The sequence below is a fragment of the Macaca thibetana genome, chromosome 18 (assembly GCF_024542745.1).
Source record: "Macaca thibetana thibetana isolate TM-01 chromosome 18, ASM2454274v1, whole genome shotgun sequence".
Lineage (NCBI taxonomy): Eukaryota > Metazoa > Chordata > Mammalia > Primates > Cercopithecidae > Macaca > Macaca thibetana.
In genome coordinates this window covers 68106763-68120199 of record NC_065595.1, presented here as the reverse complement: position 1 = coordinate 68120199, position 13437 = coordinate 68106763, and the positions used below count along the sequence as shown (strand labels likewise).

Genomic DNA, 13437 nt, shown 5'->3' with positions numbered 1-13437 from the left:
AGTGGGTGCCAGGGGCTGGGTGCACTGACTGCTTAATGCATATGGGGTTTCCTTTCAGGTGATGACAATATTCTGTAAGTAGATAGTGGTAGTGATTGTACAACATTGTGAATGTACTAAATCCCACTGAATTATACACTTTGAAATGGCAAGAATGATAAATATTATGGGTATTTTACCTCAGTTTAAAACCGTGAACTGGAAAATAGAAAATGATAGTTGTACTTCTTAGTTGCTTTTTATTTATTTATTTATTTTTGAGACGGAGTCTCGCTCTGTCGCCCAGGCTGGAGTGCAGTGGCCGGATCTCAGCTCACTGCAAGCTCTGCCTCCCGGGTTTACACCATTCTCCTGCCTCAGCCTCCCGAGTAGCTGGGACCACAGGTGCCCGCCACCTCGCCCGGCTAGTTTTTTGTATTTTTTAGTAGAGACGGGGTTTCACCGTGATAGCCAGGATGGTCTCGATCTCCTAACCTTGTGATCCGCCTGTCTCGGCCTCCCAAAGTGCTGGGATTACAGGCTTGAGCCACCGCGCCCGGCCATTAGTTGCTTTTTAAACAAAATACATAAGCATAACTCTATCATGCTTAATAAAATGCAGAGATCTAACGTACAACATAAGGACTATAGCTAATAATACTGTATTGTATTTGGGATTTTTGCTAAAAGAGTAAATTTTAGGTGCTCTTGCCATAACTATGTGAGATGTTAATATGTTAATTGCCTAGTCATTTTACTTTGTATATGCATATCAAAACATCATGTACACCTTAAATATATACAAATAAAACTAAATTAAATTTAAAAAATAAGGAGTTTGTAAACCTTACGTTCATTGTACAGGAACAAAAAGGGTGAAACAAACGTATTACATAAGAATTGCAAGCCATTCTACAGGAAAAAAAGGTTGAAGCAAATGTGTTTAAGAAATAGAATTATGATGTACACAGATATAAAACATAGATGCATAATACTGAAAATGCTAACATGTTACCTCCTGATAAAAAGAGAGGGTGAAATGTGGCCACTATTGCCCAATTTGGCTGCAGTTGGACCAGAAATGTCTCTGGGCTGCTGGTGCTGGCTGTTACCCAGGGGGCAGGGCACGCCTGGCGTGTGAGGTCTGTGGCTATGTTTGAGGAATCTTTTGCTGCTTTCTTTAGGGCATAGAAGCAACTGGCACATTCATGGCAGCTCATGGAGCCATTCCCTTGAGGCAGCTGCTCCCCTTTCACAGCCATGTGTGACCCACATAGCAGCCTTGGCATTCATCTGGACAGTGGTGTGGAAAATGATTTCATCCTACTGTCTTGCCTGGCCTTTAACAGTTGGAGTGCTTCCACCCTAGACTTAAGAATACATATGCCCAACTTTTAGAAAATGAATGCTAGGAAGAAGTTCCCAGATGGCTTTCAAGGCACTGGTGCTGCCAGATGTGGCTTTTTTGATGAAAGTTCTGTTGCCAGCCTAGTTCCTGCATCACTGCCCAATGCGACCTGTGTCTATTCCTGCCCCTCACACCTCTGCTCCTCCCATCTCCCACTTGCTTCTCTTCCTGCACATTGAAATGCTTCCCGTACTGCCAATCCCAACTCAAGCCCTACTGTACTTAGAATTTCTACCACACCATTTTTGCATTTTATTGTTTTTGTGCCTGGGAATTTTACCTCTTCCAACCAACTGGCAAGTTCTATGGTGGTCAGAGCTTTTTCTTTGCAATTTTGGGGTGTCCCACAGTGGTATATAGCCTTTACTGCCTTCCTGACACCCTCTATTGTAATTGCACCCTGATTTTCCTTTGCTGGGTCTTCCTGTCACCATGATTGGCTCAGAGCCAGACATGAGATTTAAGCCCTACCAAATGAGAATCATTGGTCCTGGGCTTTCACTGCAGCTCCTGGTAAGAGATCCCCTTTCTCTAGGAGTTGCTAAACTAATAGGAGCAGCTGGGGACCATCGTTGCCAATTTTTGTGACGCTTGTCTGAGAAGAAAGCCACACAGAGTGTGGAGACCGAGCAAAGTCCTGATAGCATGGTTTGAGGCTCTCAGGCATGAGAGCCACAACTTCCCGTCTTGTTGGTGGCTGGTTGCTTCCAATTGAAGGACTACCAGTATACCACCCGGCATTTGCAATCTGCACAGAATGGGCAAAGAATATTTACTGACTGATTGTTTGCAGGTATATCTAGAGTGGTAAAGTGAAATATTTATATTTTGCATTTACTGGAAGTTTTTACAGGCACAATGGCTCATGCCTGTAATCCCAGCACTTTGGGAGGCCAAGGCGGACGGATCCTCTGAGGTCGGGAGTTTGAGACCAGCCTGACCAACATGGAGAAACCCCCTCTCTACTAAAATACAAAATTAGCTGGGCTTGGTGGCAGGTGCCTATAATCCCAGCTACTCGGGACTGAGGCAGGAGAATCTCTTGAACTGGGGAGGCGGAGGTTGTGGTGAGCTGAGATCATGCCATTGCACTCCAGTAGGGGCAACAAGAGCGAAACTCCATCTCAAAAAAAAGTTTTTAGGCCAGGTGCGGTGGCTCATGCCTGTAATCCCAGCACTTTGGGAGGCCAAAGCAGGCGGATCACGAGGTCAGGAGATCAAGACCAACCAGCTGACATGGTGAAACTCCGTCTCTACTAAAAATACAAAAAATTAGCCAGGCATGGTGGCGGGTGCCTATAGTCCCAGCTACTCAGGAGGCTGAGGCAGGAGAATGGTGTGAGCTTGCAGTGAGCTGAGATCATGGCACTGCACTCCAGCCTGGGTGACAGAGCGAGACTCCGTCTCAAAAAAAAAAAAAGTTTTTGTTGTGGTAAAATCTATATGCCATTTATCATTTTAACCATTTTTAAGTGTACAACTCAGTGGCATCAAGTATATTCACTGTGCACCATCACCACTGCCCATTTCCAGGACTTTTTCATCACCCCAAACTGAAACTGCGTACCCATTACACACCATTCCCCATTCCCTCCTCAAACCTTGTAACCACCATTTTACTTTCTCTCTTTGAATATGACTACTCTTGATATATAAACAAGATACATGGAACCATACAATAATTGCCATTTTGTGATCGGCTTATTTCACTTAGAATAATGTCCTTAAGGTTCATCCATGTTGTAATATGTCAGAATTTACTTTTTTTTAGGACTGAATAGTATCCCTTTATATGCATATACCACATTTTGTTGATCCATCCATCCGTCAATGGACAACTGAAGTGTTTCCACCTTTTGGCTATTATGAATAATGCTGCTCTATTGGTTTTTATTTTTTGAAAGTATTTCAGTTTAAGGATGAAGCTGTGGTAATGCTAGGATAGCCTATTACATTAGCTCATCTAGATAAGAAGAAAACTGTTGGGTTAATGAAGCGTTCAATGAAATATTAAAGCCAGAAGCTTCAGCCTGAAATCATTCTTTTTGGGCTCTTCAGTAGCCTCACTTCTTTGTAGGCTTCTACTCCACCAAACACTGAGAGGTGGGTGACATCTCAGGATCAGCCGTGGAAAGGCCTCTCCTGGCGTTACCGGCCACTCCCTCTCTCCTAACGAGCAGAGCCGGGAGAGAGGCCGGGCACACTCGGACTTGTAGGTAACCAGTTTCCTCACATCCCTGCCCACACCACAGTTTTGGCTTTTCAACAATAAAGCCGTCTCTCCATCCTAGGACTCTCTTACAGAGAACAGTAAAACTGCAACATGATCAGGTACCCAAAGCGTGCATTCCCCGCAAGATAGATCTGTTGTCTCTTTCCATGATCTCTCTCCCTCATTCCTGTAGCCATGGAAAACTTTCCATCGGAGTCCTTAGGAAGAGATGGAGGGTGTGTGAAATGAGAGCCCGAGACACGCTGCCATCTCGGAAGGGCTTTATTTCTACTTCATCACGGTCTCATACAGACTCAGAGGCACCAGCACGTGGTTCCATTTGGTATCCTCGTGCCTTTTTGTCGTGTTTTCCCTTAAGAAAACTTGGAGTAAACTCTGTACACTGCCAGTTAATCTTTTCACAATAATTTAAAAATGTTGCTGTTGGATCATCGATGCAAGAAGACCAACAATAAAAGTACAGTACAAGGAAATTCACAACATATTACAGTGGAACAGACTGAGTCACATTTAGGTGATGGCGAGGACACAGTAGCGGTATATACATGCACCCGAAGACGTGCAAGCCAAGTAGCATAATACAAGGATCATACAATGAAGTTTCTAAGCCCACTGAGGGCTTTGTACCTTTTCAAAAACGTCCTGTATCCCCTCCAGTATACAGAATATCTGTCTTGTCTACTAGCTTCATGGCTTTTTCGCTACAAAAAGTTCACTGAATCAGACAGTCTGAAGCATTAAAAAAGTCTTAAAAAACAGTAACACTGACAAAATAAAATTAACTTAATCCACTCTAATTCAACATGGAATAAACGGAACCAAGATGTAACAGGGTAAATTTAACAGAGAGACAGTCAGGTATTGACAGCAAGGGTGTTCAGAATCTCTTAAAATGTACATTTTTTAAAACTTTTATTTTTTAAATCTATTTATACCTTATTTACCTTTTCATTTAATATACTGTGTGTAAAAAAGATGGAGACAAAAATAGTCTTCTGAGCTATGAAAAAAATTAAGTTATTACAGGCACATTTACTGTTTCATTCTAGAAACATCTCAGTTTCACAGGTTGAACATTCAGCAGCTGTGTGTTTGTAAAAAACATTCTTTGACCTTGAGAAAACTAGATCTCTCTTTTTGGGCAGAGTTTTGTTCATGGCGATGGTGTGGTTATGCAAATTACAGTGAATTATACTGTGATAATCCATGCAAGCTTGCATCACGGTGTGGCTGCTCCTCGGGCGGCTCCTCGCCACCATGCTCCTCCGAGGACGTCGGGTCTCCGGGTGACTGAGGCTGTGAGGCAGTGGGGGAATGTGGGGCCCACCGGGACGGAGGGCGACGGTTTGCTGGTCTCTCGGGCCTGGAGAAGCAGGGCTCTAGGGATGGAGCTAGTGCAGAACAAGGTAGTTCCTTCAGAGCCGAGAAAGGGAGACAGGGTTACTCAGACCGGCAGTGTCACCAGCGGATGATTCCCCCAAACACACTTCTCAACAGACTCAAGTGAGATGAAGTACACACCACAGGCAACTCGTGAATATTAACGACGTTCTATGCTCATGCAGAATAACTTAAAATAATAAAGAATTCAACACATGTGACATGATCAGTGACATGAATGGGAAGAGACCAATTATGATTAAACACAGCAATATTGTGAGATGAGTCAGCTTGCAAAGCTCCTTTAGAATTGGGTCGGGGTATACAGAAGACATGGCAGAGTGACTGTGGCAGCGGTCTCCACAGGCCACTTCAGCATATTCCCATCTGGTAGATCTCTTCATTTGGTCCTTTAGAATGATCTATTTAGCTACAGTGGACAAATGAACTGGTCCTATAGGGCCTGGATCTACTGGGAGCCCACAAAGGGACCTCTGATTTCATTCAGCTGTGTTAGCAATGGCAGTCGTCTTAAACGAACTCTGCTACTGTTTATTTGAAATTGACTGGCAGTAGATTAAACAAACTCCCACAACGTGGCAAAGATGCTGCAGGCAGAAATTTTAATTTGGGTCTAGTTTTCTTTAATGACTCTTCAATTACAGCAGCATTTTAAAAAGTAGAATCAGAATGTACTGGTGGTTTTGTTTCAGGCATCCTAATGTTCTTTTTTTTTTTTTCTTTTTGAGACGGAGTCTCGCGCTGTCACCCAGGCTGGAGTGCAGTGGCCGGATCTCAGCTCACTGCAAGCTCCACCTCCCGGGTTCACGCCATTCTCCTGCCTCCGCCTCCCGAGTAGCTGGGACTACAGGCGTCCGCCACCTCGGCCGGCTAGTTTTTTGTATTTTTTAGTAGAGACAGGGTTTCACCGTGTTAACCAGGATGGTCTCGATCTCCTGACCTCGTGATCCGCCCGTCTCGGCCTCCCAAAGTGCTGGGATTACAGGCTTGAGCCACCGCGCCCGGCCCAGGCATCCTAATGTTCTGAGAACAGGTGACGCAAGACACATTCAACCATGTGCAAATCACCTAGAATCCTTATTCTCAAGCTACTTTGTTTTTAAAGAATGTTGAGTTCCTTGTCCTTACTCTACATGTTACAAAACCAGGACACCCAAACTTGGAATTTGCTGATACACAGAAATGTAAAAAGCTGTGGCATGAGGAAACTGAGCTGCCCAGCGTGAAGCCCGCTGGCTGGAATGACAAGACACTGGACGCTGAGGTGAACTGAATGGAAGGCACAGGAAGGATGACAGAGAACAAGGACTCTCAAAGAAAGGAAGTGAGTTGGAGGATGTAAAAAGATGTGACAAGCAACTGAAAAGACCAGGATGAGGACAGCCCAGCCAGTGGTGCAGGGGAGCAGCAGTGGGGGGACAGATGGCTGCACGGAATGGGCAGTGTCACTCGGGAGAAGATGGAACATGGCAGAGACAGCATGGCCCAAGGAGAGCGTGGGAGCCACAGGCTTCCAGAAGAGCAATGGGGCGAGTGGTTTCCCTGCCTCCCTCTGGGGTCAGCAGACAAGGAACAGTGGCCCTGGAGACTATGCTTCATGCTCCTTGTTGCTTTTGTGGCTGGCACTTCACACGGCCACAGGGAGAAGGTTCTGTTCCCAAAGCATTATGCTAACAGTACCGTGACAACCAGAAACACCTCTCCAGTTAAAACTCCACCAGCCACCAAGATGCAGACTAACTCAGGGTGCTCCTGTGTCATGTCACCACAGCCCACAGTGCTTGGCTGGGACACACGGTTTGGGAAATCTGTATCTGTTTTGTGTCTGTGCTCCCCTTGTTGTAAGAGTAGTGTGTGTGTTGTGTATTGTATATCTGTTCTGTGTGTGTTGTGTGTCGATGAAGCTGCTGTCATAGGTTTATCTGACACCACTGTATCCTGTTCCTCCTGGCTGGTGTTAAAGAGCAGGCTTTGTATGAGACCATTCAGTACCCCCTTTGCCAGCCTCTGCTTGTGAAGGAAGAAACGTTGTGAGTCTGCATTCAAGGGAATGAACCTTTTCCTTAGTAACACGCCAGCGTGTACAAGCAAATGATGCTGTGCTTTCCTGAGAAGCCACTGTGGTCGCTGCATGGCATCTTGTCCTGGGATGCCGCCCCTGTAGCACGTTTCTGGGAAATGGCCCTCCCCCCGTGTTCCTTGTCATTTTTTTCACGGGGACACGTCTGTTGTATTTGACAACAGATACTTTTGTACTTAACACTTCGAGTTAAGGCCAGTGGATGAGGTGAGTGAATGACTATATCCTTGATCAAAAACAAAGTATATCTTTTCTCATGTGCTTTGACTCAGACTCTGAAAGCAATTCTGAGAGACGTTCTCAAGATATCTGGAGTGGGGATGACTTTGTTCTTTATTCATTCAACAAATATCTATTGAGCATCTACTCTGTCACCGACGGTGCTCACTTGGAAGGACAAGATATATTTGGGTTTATTCCTTGTGGTATGATTGTTGAAAAATGAAAAAAAAGCCTTATCGCATTAGGGTCCCACCTCATTTCAGCACATGCCAGTGCACATATGTAAGCAAAATGTTGGTAACCAGTCCTGGGTGGCTGGGCCCAAAGACCCCCTCAGGCAAGACCCCTGTGCCTAGGATGTCCCCTCCTGGCCAGTATCTACTCAATTCTCTGAAAGCAAGTTGGCTGCAAATGTACAAAAGTACAGAAATCTCAGCAGAATCTCTATAACCTAAAAACCCTTCTCTGCACTGAGTGGTCAACCCTCTCGCAGGGCAGATGAGTCTCTGGCCCTGTCAATCTGTTGCTGGGTTTAGGGGAGCCTCGTGGAACCCGGGGTGAGCGAGGGTGCCGCCACCGGGCAGAACTCCCTCAGGCGATGAGTGTCGGGTGCCAACTGCGAGTTACACAACACGAGCTCTCCAGGCAGTGGGGAAACAAGGAAGAAAGCACTTACAGCGTGAGGCAGGCAGGGCTAGAGTCCCCAGGGGGCAGTTAGTAAGACAGTTTGGTTCTGGACAGAACAGACAGAGAAAGAAGAGAAAAGCAAGAAGGTTGGAAAGTGTTTTTTAAACAGGAGAACAATAAAGGTTTCAAGTCAGCAAGCCCGGAGGTAGAGGGCCGTCCCTCTCACTCAGGGACAGCCACCAGGAGAGACTTGCAGGCTCTCAGATCTAGCACATTCACTCCAAGGCAGGTGTGGGGAAGCGGCCGGGCGCTGGGCAGACAGGCCTGCCCTCTGCCATCTGCCCAGAGAGATGGAAACTCCAGGGAGGAGCCACAGACCTCCCTCCAGTTTCTATGCCGAGCCACCCTTTAGCATTTAACATTTCCAACAGCATTCTGGCAAACGGAGGTATGGAAATTGCATGACTGTTATCTAAAACAGAGACCTTTATTCGGCTGCGTTTGTTTTGGTCAAACCACCAAGCTACTGCCACTTACTCTAAAAAGTTCCCCTCATATTTTCCACTTAGGGGAGGGAGGAATAGCATTCCATTTTCAGATTGTTCCTTCTCTTCACACTAGAACTCCTCCTCACGGCTTCTCTCTGCACTGCTGAACTAGTGCCATGGTGTCGTGAGAAAAAGAGGCCTGAGTGGTTTCCGGAAGAGTGCAGTGAGAAAGGGAGATTGCCTGTCACCTGCGTCACTCCTGGGTCTGGATGCCTGAGTGAACATTCAGGGAGAGATTCCGCAGCAGGGCACCAGGTGGGCTTGGAATCAGAAGCAGTCCCGGGGATTTGGGAATGCATACCTAGAACTACTACATAATTAATGGGGCAATGGGAAGGGGCTGCAGTGGCCCTAATATATTACATCAATTCAGGAATAATCCCACTGGAATCCAGAACAAGCAAAATTCCAACAGAAATGGAAAAAAAAGCCCGTGGCATTGAGATGCTGCCGATGAGTGCTCCGTGCCCACTCTGAGTCCCTGCAACTGCGCTCCCTTCACGTCATCTCTTTTGGTGGCAAACACACCAAGTGAAGAGAAAATCTAAACGAATACTTTACGGAGGACAAAAGGGGTTGGGCCACTTTGTACTGATAAAACCATTTTCATGCCATGATGCTGGGATCCCATCATGAACCTGTTTTTGCTTGCAGGATTCACTATTAGTAATTCAAAGCATTTTTTGGTTCCTAAAAACCAATTTCTATTTGGTGTGTAATATAAATAGACAACACAGGCACAGCCGGTTAATGCTTTGTGACATAGCCTCAATGTCAACTGAAATCAGAGCCCTCGGGAGCCCTAAGAAGGCAGGGCATTCCCATATAAACAGACCCTTCTGCGGCAGCAGTACTTACCTGAGGACCCCAGAAGGATGGGGTGACAGTAGCCCAAAGGAGACACCATTTGTCACCTGAGAACATTCAACCAGCAGTTTGTCCTCAGAGCATGCAAACAACTTTATCACAAAGACTCAGATCTTGGAACATGTAGACCATGTAGCATCAATATTTATATTAGGTGTGAACCATGCGGAATTGCTATTTCTGTAAGTCACTGGCAGTTCCACAGGTTTGACCTATTCAGATTTGCAGCCTGCATTCTGAGTTAAACATTCACTAGTGGGCCGGACTGGGAAGCCAGCCATCATTTACCCTCTTGTGGGAAACATGGGCCAGGTGAAACAGGCAATACACCTTCTTCCTCTCCCTGCCCATGAAGCCAGGGCTGCTCGGGTCCTGGCGAGAAAGCAGCGGGCAGCCCAGGAGCATGCTGCCGTCCTCCTCCTCTGACCCCTACCGTCTGCGGGAGCAGCCTGGCTGGGGGAGTGCCCATGGGGCCAGGGGTTCCCAGCGTGGAGCCTGTTCATCCAGACTCCAGGCGAGTTGGACTCACTCGCCAGACAGACACGTCCTGTCTGTGCTGCACAAACCACAAAGTGGCATCCCCATAGCCGTCACCACCAGCATATCATCAGGCTTTCATTTTGCTCCCTGTTTGTACAAAAACACCACATGTAGATACGTATCAGAACCCAGTTCACAGTGGATTGATTTGTGAGTAGTATCAAGGGCAATAATGATAATCATATTGTATTAGGGCAGGATTTTGATTTTGCCTATTTGTTTCACTTGGTTTTACTGCTCAGGGGGCTCATGGCCACAAAGAGGGTAAGTGATTTGTGAGCTGCCAGATGGCTGTTTTGTAAGGAAGCCAGCCCAGGAATCGAGATCTTATGGCTCCTGATGAGATGTGCTCGTGCCCACGTTGTCCAGACCCTCTGCAGCTCACCTCATGCTGTCCCATATGAAGGTCTGCAGTATGCAGAAAGCCTGACACAACCATCCCATAGTTTGTACACATGCACAAATTCACACAGAAAGAAGGCAAGCTATGACCCCAAATGAAACGCCCTGATAAGCAAGGATCAATCACTTAGACTGGTGACAGAACCCACATCAAATCGTGTACTGTATGATTTCCTGAGGACAATAAAAGAACATTTTCTTTAGAAAAGTTCCTCAGGGTTTTTTCTGCCTATTCTATTCTCCCATAAACCCAACACCTCCCCAGCTCCTGACAACCAATCACGGACGATTCCTGAGATCAAATGACAGAGCACAATCCCAAATCCCAACCTGCCCCACAGCTAAAGGGAACAGCTGGCGGGGGAGGGTGTGGGGCACTTGGCGTTCATTACCTCCATGGGCCCTGGCTCGGCTGTGTCCCCCAGCGAGTGGCTGTCACTGTGGAGACCTGGGGGCCCGTAGGCAGCCTGCCTCCTCTCCTCCTTTAAGGCATGCTCCAGCAGCTTCTTGTTGAGGATCCGGGCCACGTTCTCAGTGAGTGTGTAGCCAGGGGGAGCAGATAAGTCCTGCCTCACTGGCGTGCCCTCTCCCCCTTCCTCCCTGCACATCTCTGAGCCCACCCCAATGGGGCTAGGTGACCTTCCTCGGGAATTGGTGCCTGTTTCCTGGCCTGGGGCCAGCTCCGGTGGGGGTTCTGCTGAGCGAGACCGACTGCCGGCCCGCAGCCCCTTCTGGAAGGGGTCCTGCACCACGGGGCTGTGGTCGATGATGTTGAAGAGGCTGGAGAGGCCATCATTGATGGTGGTGTGCACGGGGCTCTCCCTTGTGGTGGTGGAGCGGGCCCAGGCTGACTCACTGTACCCTTTCTGGGCCATCCCTGGTGACGTCCTGTTATTTGGCTGGTCAGCTTTGGGGAGGGGCTTCCTCTGCAGCTTGGGAGAACCATACTTGGGGGAGCAGCATGTGCGTTCAAACTTGGCCTGCACCTTCTCGATGGCAGGGGCCACCTGTCTGCTCCTAAGGCTTCGGGAAGGAGACGACACGGGTGTAGCACCGCCCCCAGCCTTCGGCGTGAGACACTTGTGGGGGCTGCTGGTGACACCGCTGCCACGCAGGGCTTCAGTCTGCAAGCCCACACTGATGGTCTGAACAGTCTGGGTCCCCATCGTCCGGGACCCATTGGTCTGGCAGGCCATGTCCTTGACTTGTGGCTCACCAGGGCCAGAGCAGATGGCATTCCTGACAGAGAAGGCCACCTCCTTCATGTCATCACTCAAGTTCTTGGACATCTCCAGGCTGTGCAGTGGGGAGGCAAACCCCAGGGAGGTACAGAGAGGGCTCTCGAGGGGGCGCCGTCCCCCCTCCACGTAGTCCCGGGAGTGCCTGGGGGAGGTGCAAGGCCACCTGCTGAGCATGGGTTCTGGAGGGCCCCCCTTGGTGTCTCCCAGGCTCCCTCTGGCTCTGCTTGTGGGAAAGGGACTCTCGCCACCCGCCACCGTGATGCTGTCGACCCTGCGCACGGCAGGCGGGCTGTGTAACACGCGCACCCCCGACTGCTCGGTGAGGACGTGGCTCCGCAGCGGCTGCTTCTGGCAGTGCTCTGGGCTGGTCATGGTGTCCGTGGTCATGGTGACGCTTGTCGTCAGGTACCAGGAGGAGTCGGGGAAAGGCTCTGTGCTGTCCTCATGCCCTGCCCGCCCCACCTCGGTCCTGTCGGCCCAGAGGTCTGGCCCCCCACCATTGTGGCCCCTGGTGGGTGTGTAGTCCCAGCTCTTGTTGAACTCCTCAATGTACTTGAGGTCGTCTGGAGACAGGGGTGGGGTGATGTCCTCCTTGCTGCTGGTGGACGGCAGGCCCTTCTCAGGCAGGAACGGGGAGATGTCCATGAGGCGCTGGAACTCAGACATGGAGGACACGGACACTGCCCTGGGAAAAGCAGAAAAGCGGATGTCAGCCCCCCCACACCACAGCACCCACGTCCTGCCCTGCGTGGGAAGTGTCGGGGAAGGCGCCTGCTTCCACCCACACCAGGAGAACACTTTCAGCTGCTCATGTGCTGCACTCACGGGCTTATCCTGCGGGCAGCTATTGGACTCTGTGTGGCTCTGGAATTGTTCCTGAAGCCCTGCATTGGTCAGAATTTAATATAACCAACTCTGGCTCACACCTGTAATCCCAACGCTTTGGGAGGCCAAGACAGGAGAATCACTTGAGGCCTCAGTGCCTCAGTGAGAATTCTCAGGAGACTTGCTCGGACCACAATTGAAGGGTGAAGACGGTGAGTCACGGCGATGGCCAGGTTTTGGCAAGCCGCCACCTGACAGACACAGATTTGGTGTGGATTCTAACGTGTGTCAGCACTTTCAATCTGCCATGAGTTCGCTGAGTGCCTCTCGCACGCCCGGCAGGTGCTGCAGGGGTGCCAGCAATGCTTCCAGGCTAAGACAGAAAGTGGCCGGAGTGCTTGGGCACAACTACCACCAGGGCAAAGAAGTGGTGGTCAGGAACGGGGCTGGGGCTGGCTGTGCCCGGTGTCTCAGGCAACAGAACCTCTTTGGCCTGGAATCCCTCCAGCTGGGGTGGGATGGGGAGGTGAGGTGTCTGCAGACTCACTGTCCAGATTCTGATAGGACATACTGATATTCCTTTCACCCCACAAAGCACAGGCTTAAACCTAGGGATCTAGACTAGTGCAGGCCCTGTGGAAGGGGTCCCAGATTGAGTGTATGGACCACTCCTCCACAGGACCTATTAATATGATGAGGCCAGAACTGGGGTCTGCTCTGAGCAAGTCCCCATACCATGTGCACTGGTACACAGAACCAGCAAAGCTCTGGGCAGCTTTGCTGACAGCTGGCTTCACCGTGGGGGCAAGGCACCCACCCATGTGGTCAGCCCCATGGGGTAAAACAGCAGGCTAAAAGTGACGTCGTTAGGCATTCCATCTTGTTATCTTTTTGTTGTTGTTAGAAATAATCTACCAACTGTCCAGTGGTGCTGGCTAGATCCAGGGCCGGAAAGGAAGGGCAATGGTAGGGATGGGTTGATTTGTCCCAAGGTCATGAGCTTTCCAGCAAGTATGAATTTCCTTCTTCTCAATTCAAGGAGTTGCTGAATTAATAATGAGTTT

At 48.9% G+C, this 13437-nt stretch overlaps 2 protein-coding genes across 11 annotated transcripts in view; both read right to left on the bottom strand.

Moving 5' to 3' along the window:
• NDUFV2 (NADH:ubiquinone oxidoreductase core subunit V2) overlaps positions 1 to 13437 on the bottom strand; it is a 335006-nt gene that overhangs the window by 268165 nt on the left and 53404 nt on the right. The gene's annotated exons all lie outside the window — the stretch shown is intronic.
• Positions 3864 to 13437, bottom strand: part of MTCL1 (microtubule crosslinking factor 1) — a 125299-nt gene continuing 115725 nt past the window's right edge. For 8 of the 10 annotated variants that reach the window (XM_050767349.1, XM_050767350.1, XM_050767353.1 and 5 more), the window contains 2 exons: positions 10700 to 12233; positions 3864 to 5033 (listed from right to left, as the gene is read on the bottom strand). In XM_050767349.1, the coding sequence (XP_050623306.1) occupies positions 4800 to 5033; positions 10700 to 12233 (1768 nt within the window). In that variant the 3' untranslated portion in view covers positions 3864 to 4799. Of the gene's footprint in view, positions 5034 to 7999; positions 8057 to 10699; positions 12234 to 13437 lie in introns of all 10 variants that reach the window. The other 2 variants (XM_050767351.1, XM_050767352.1) reach the window with 1 other exon arrangement.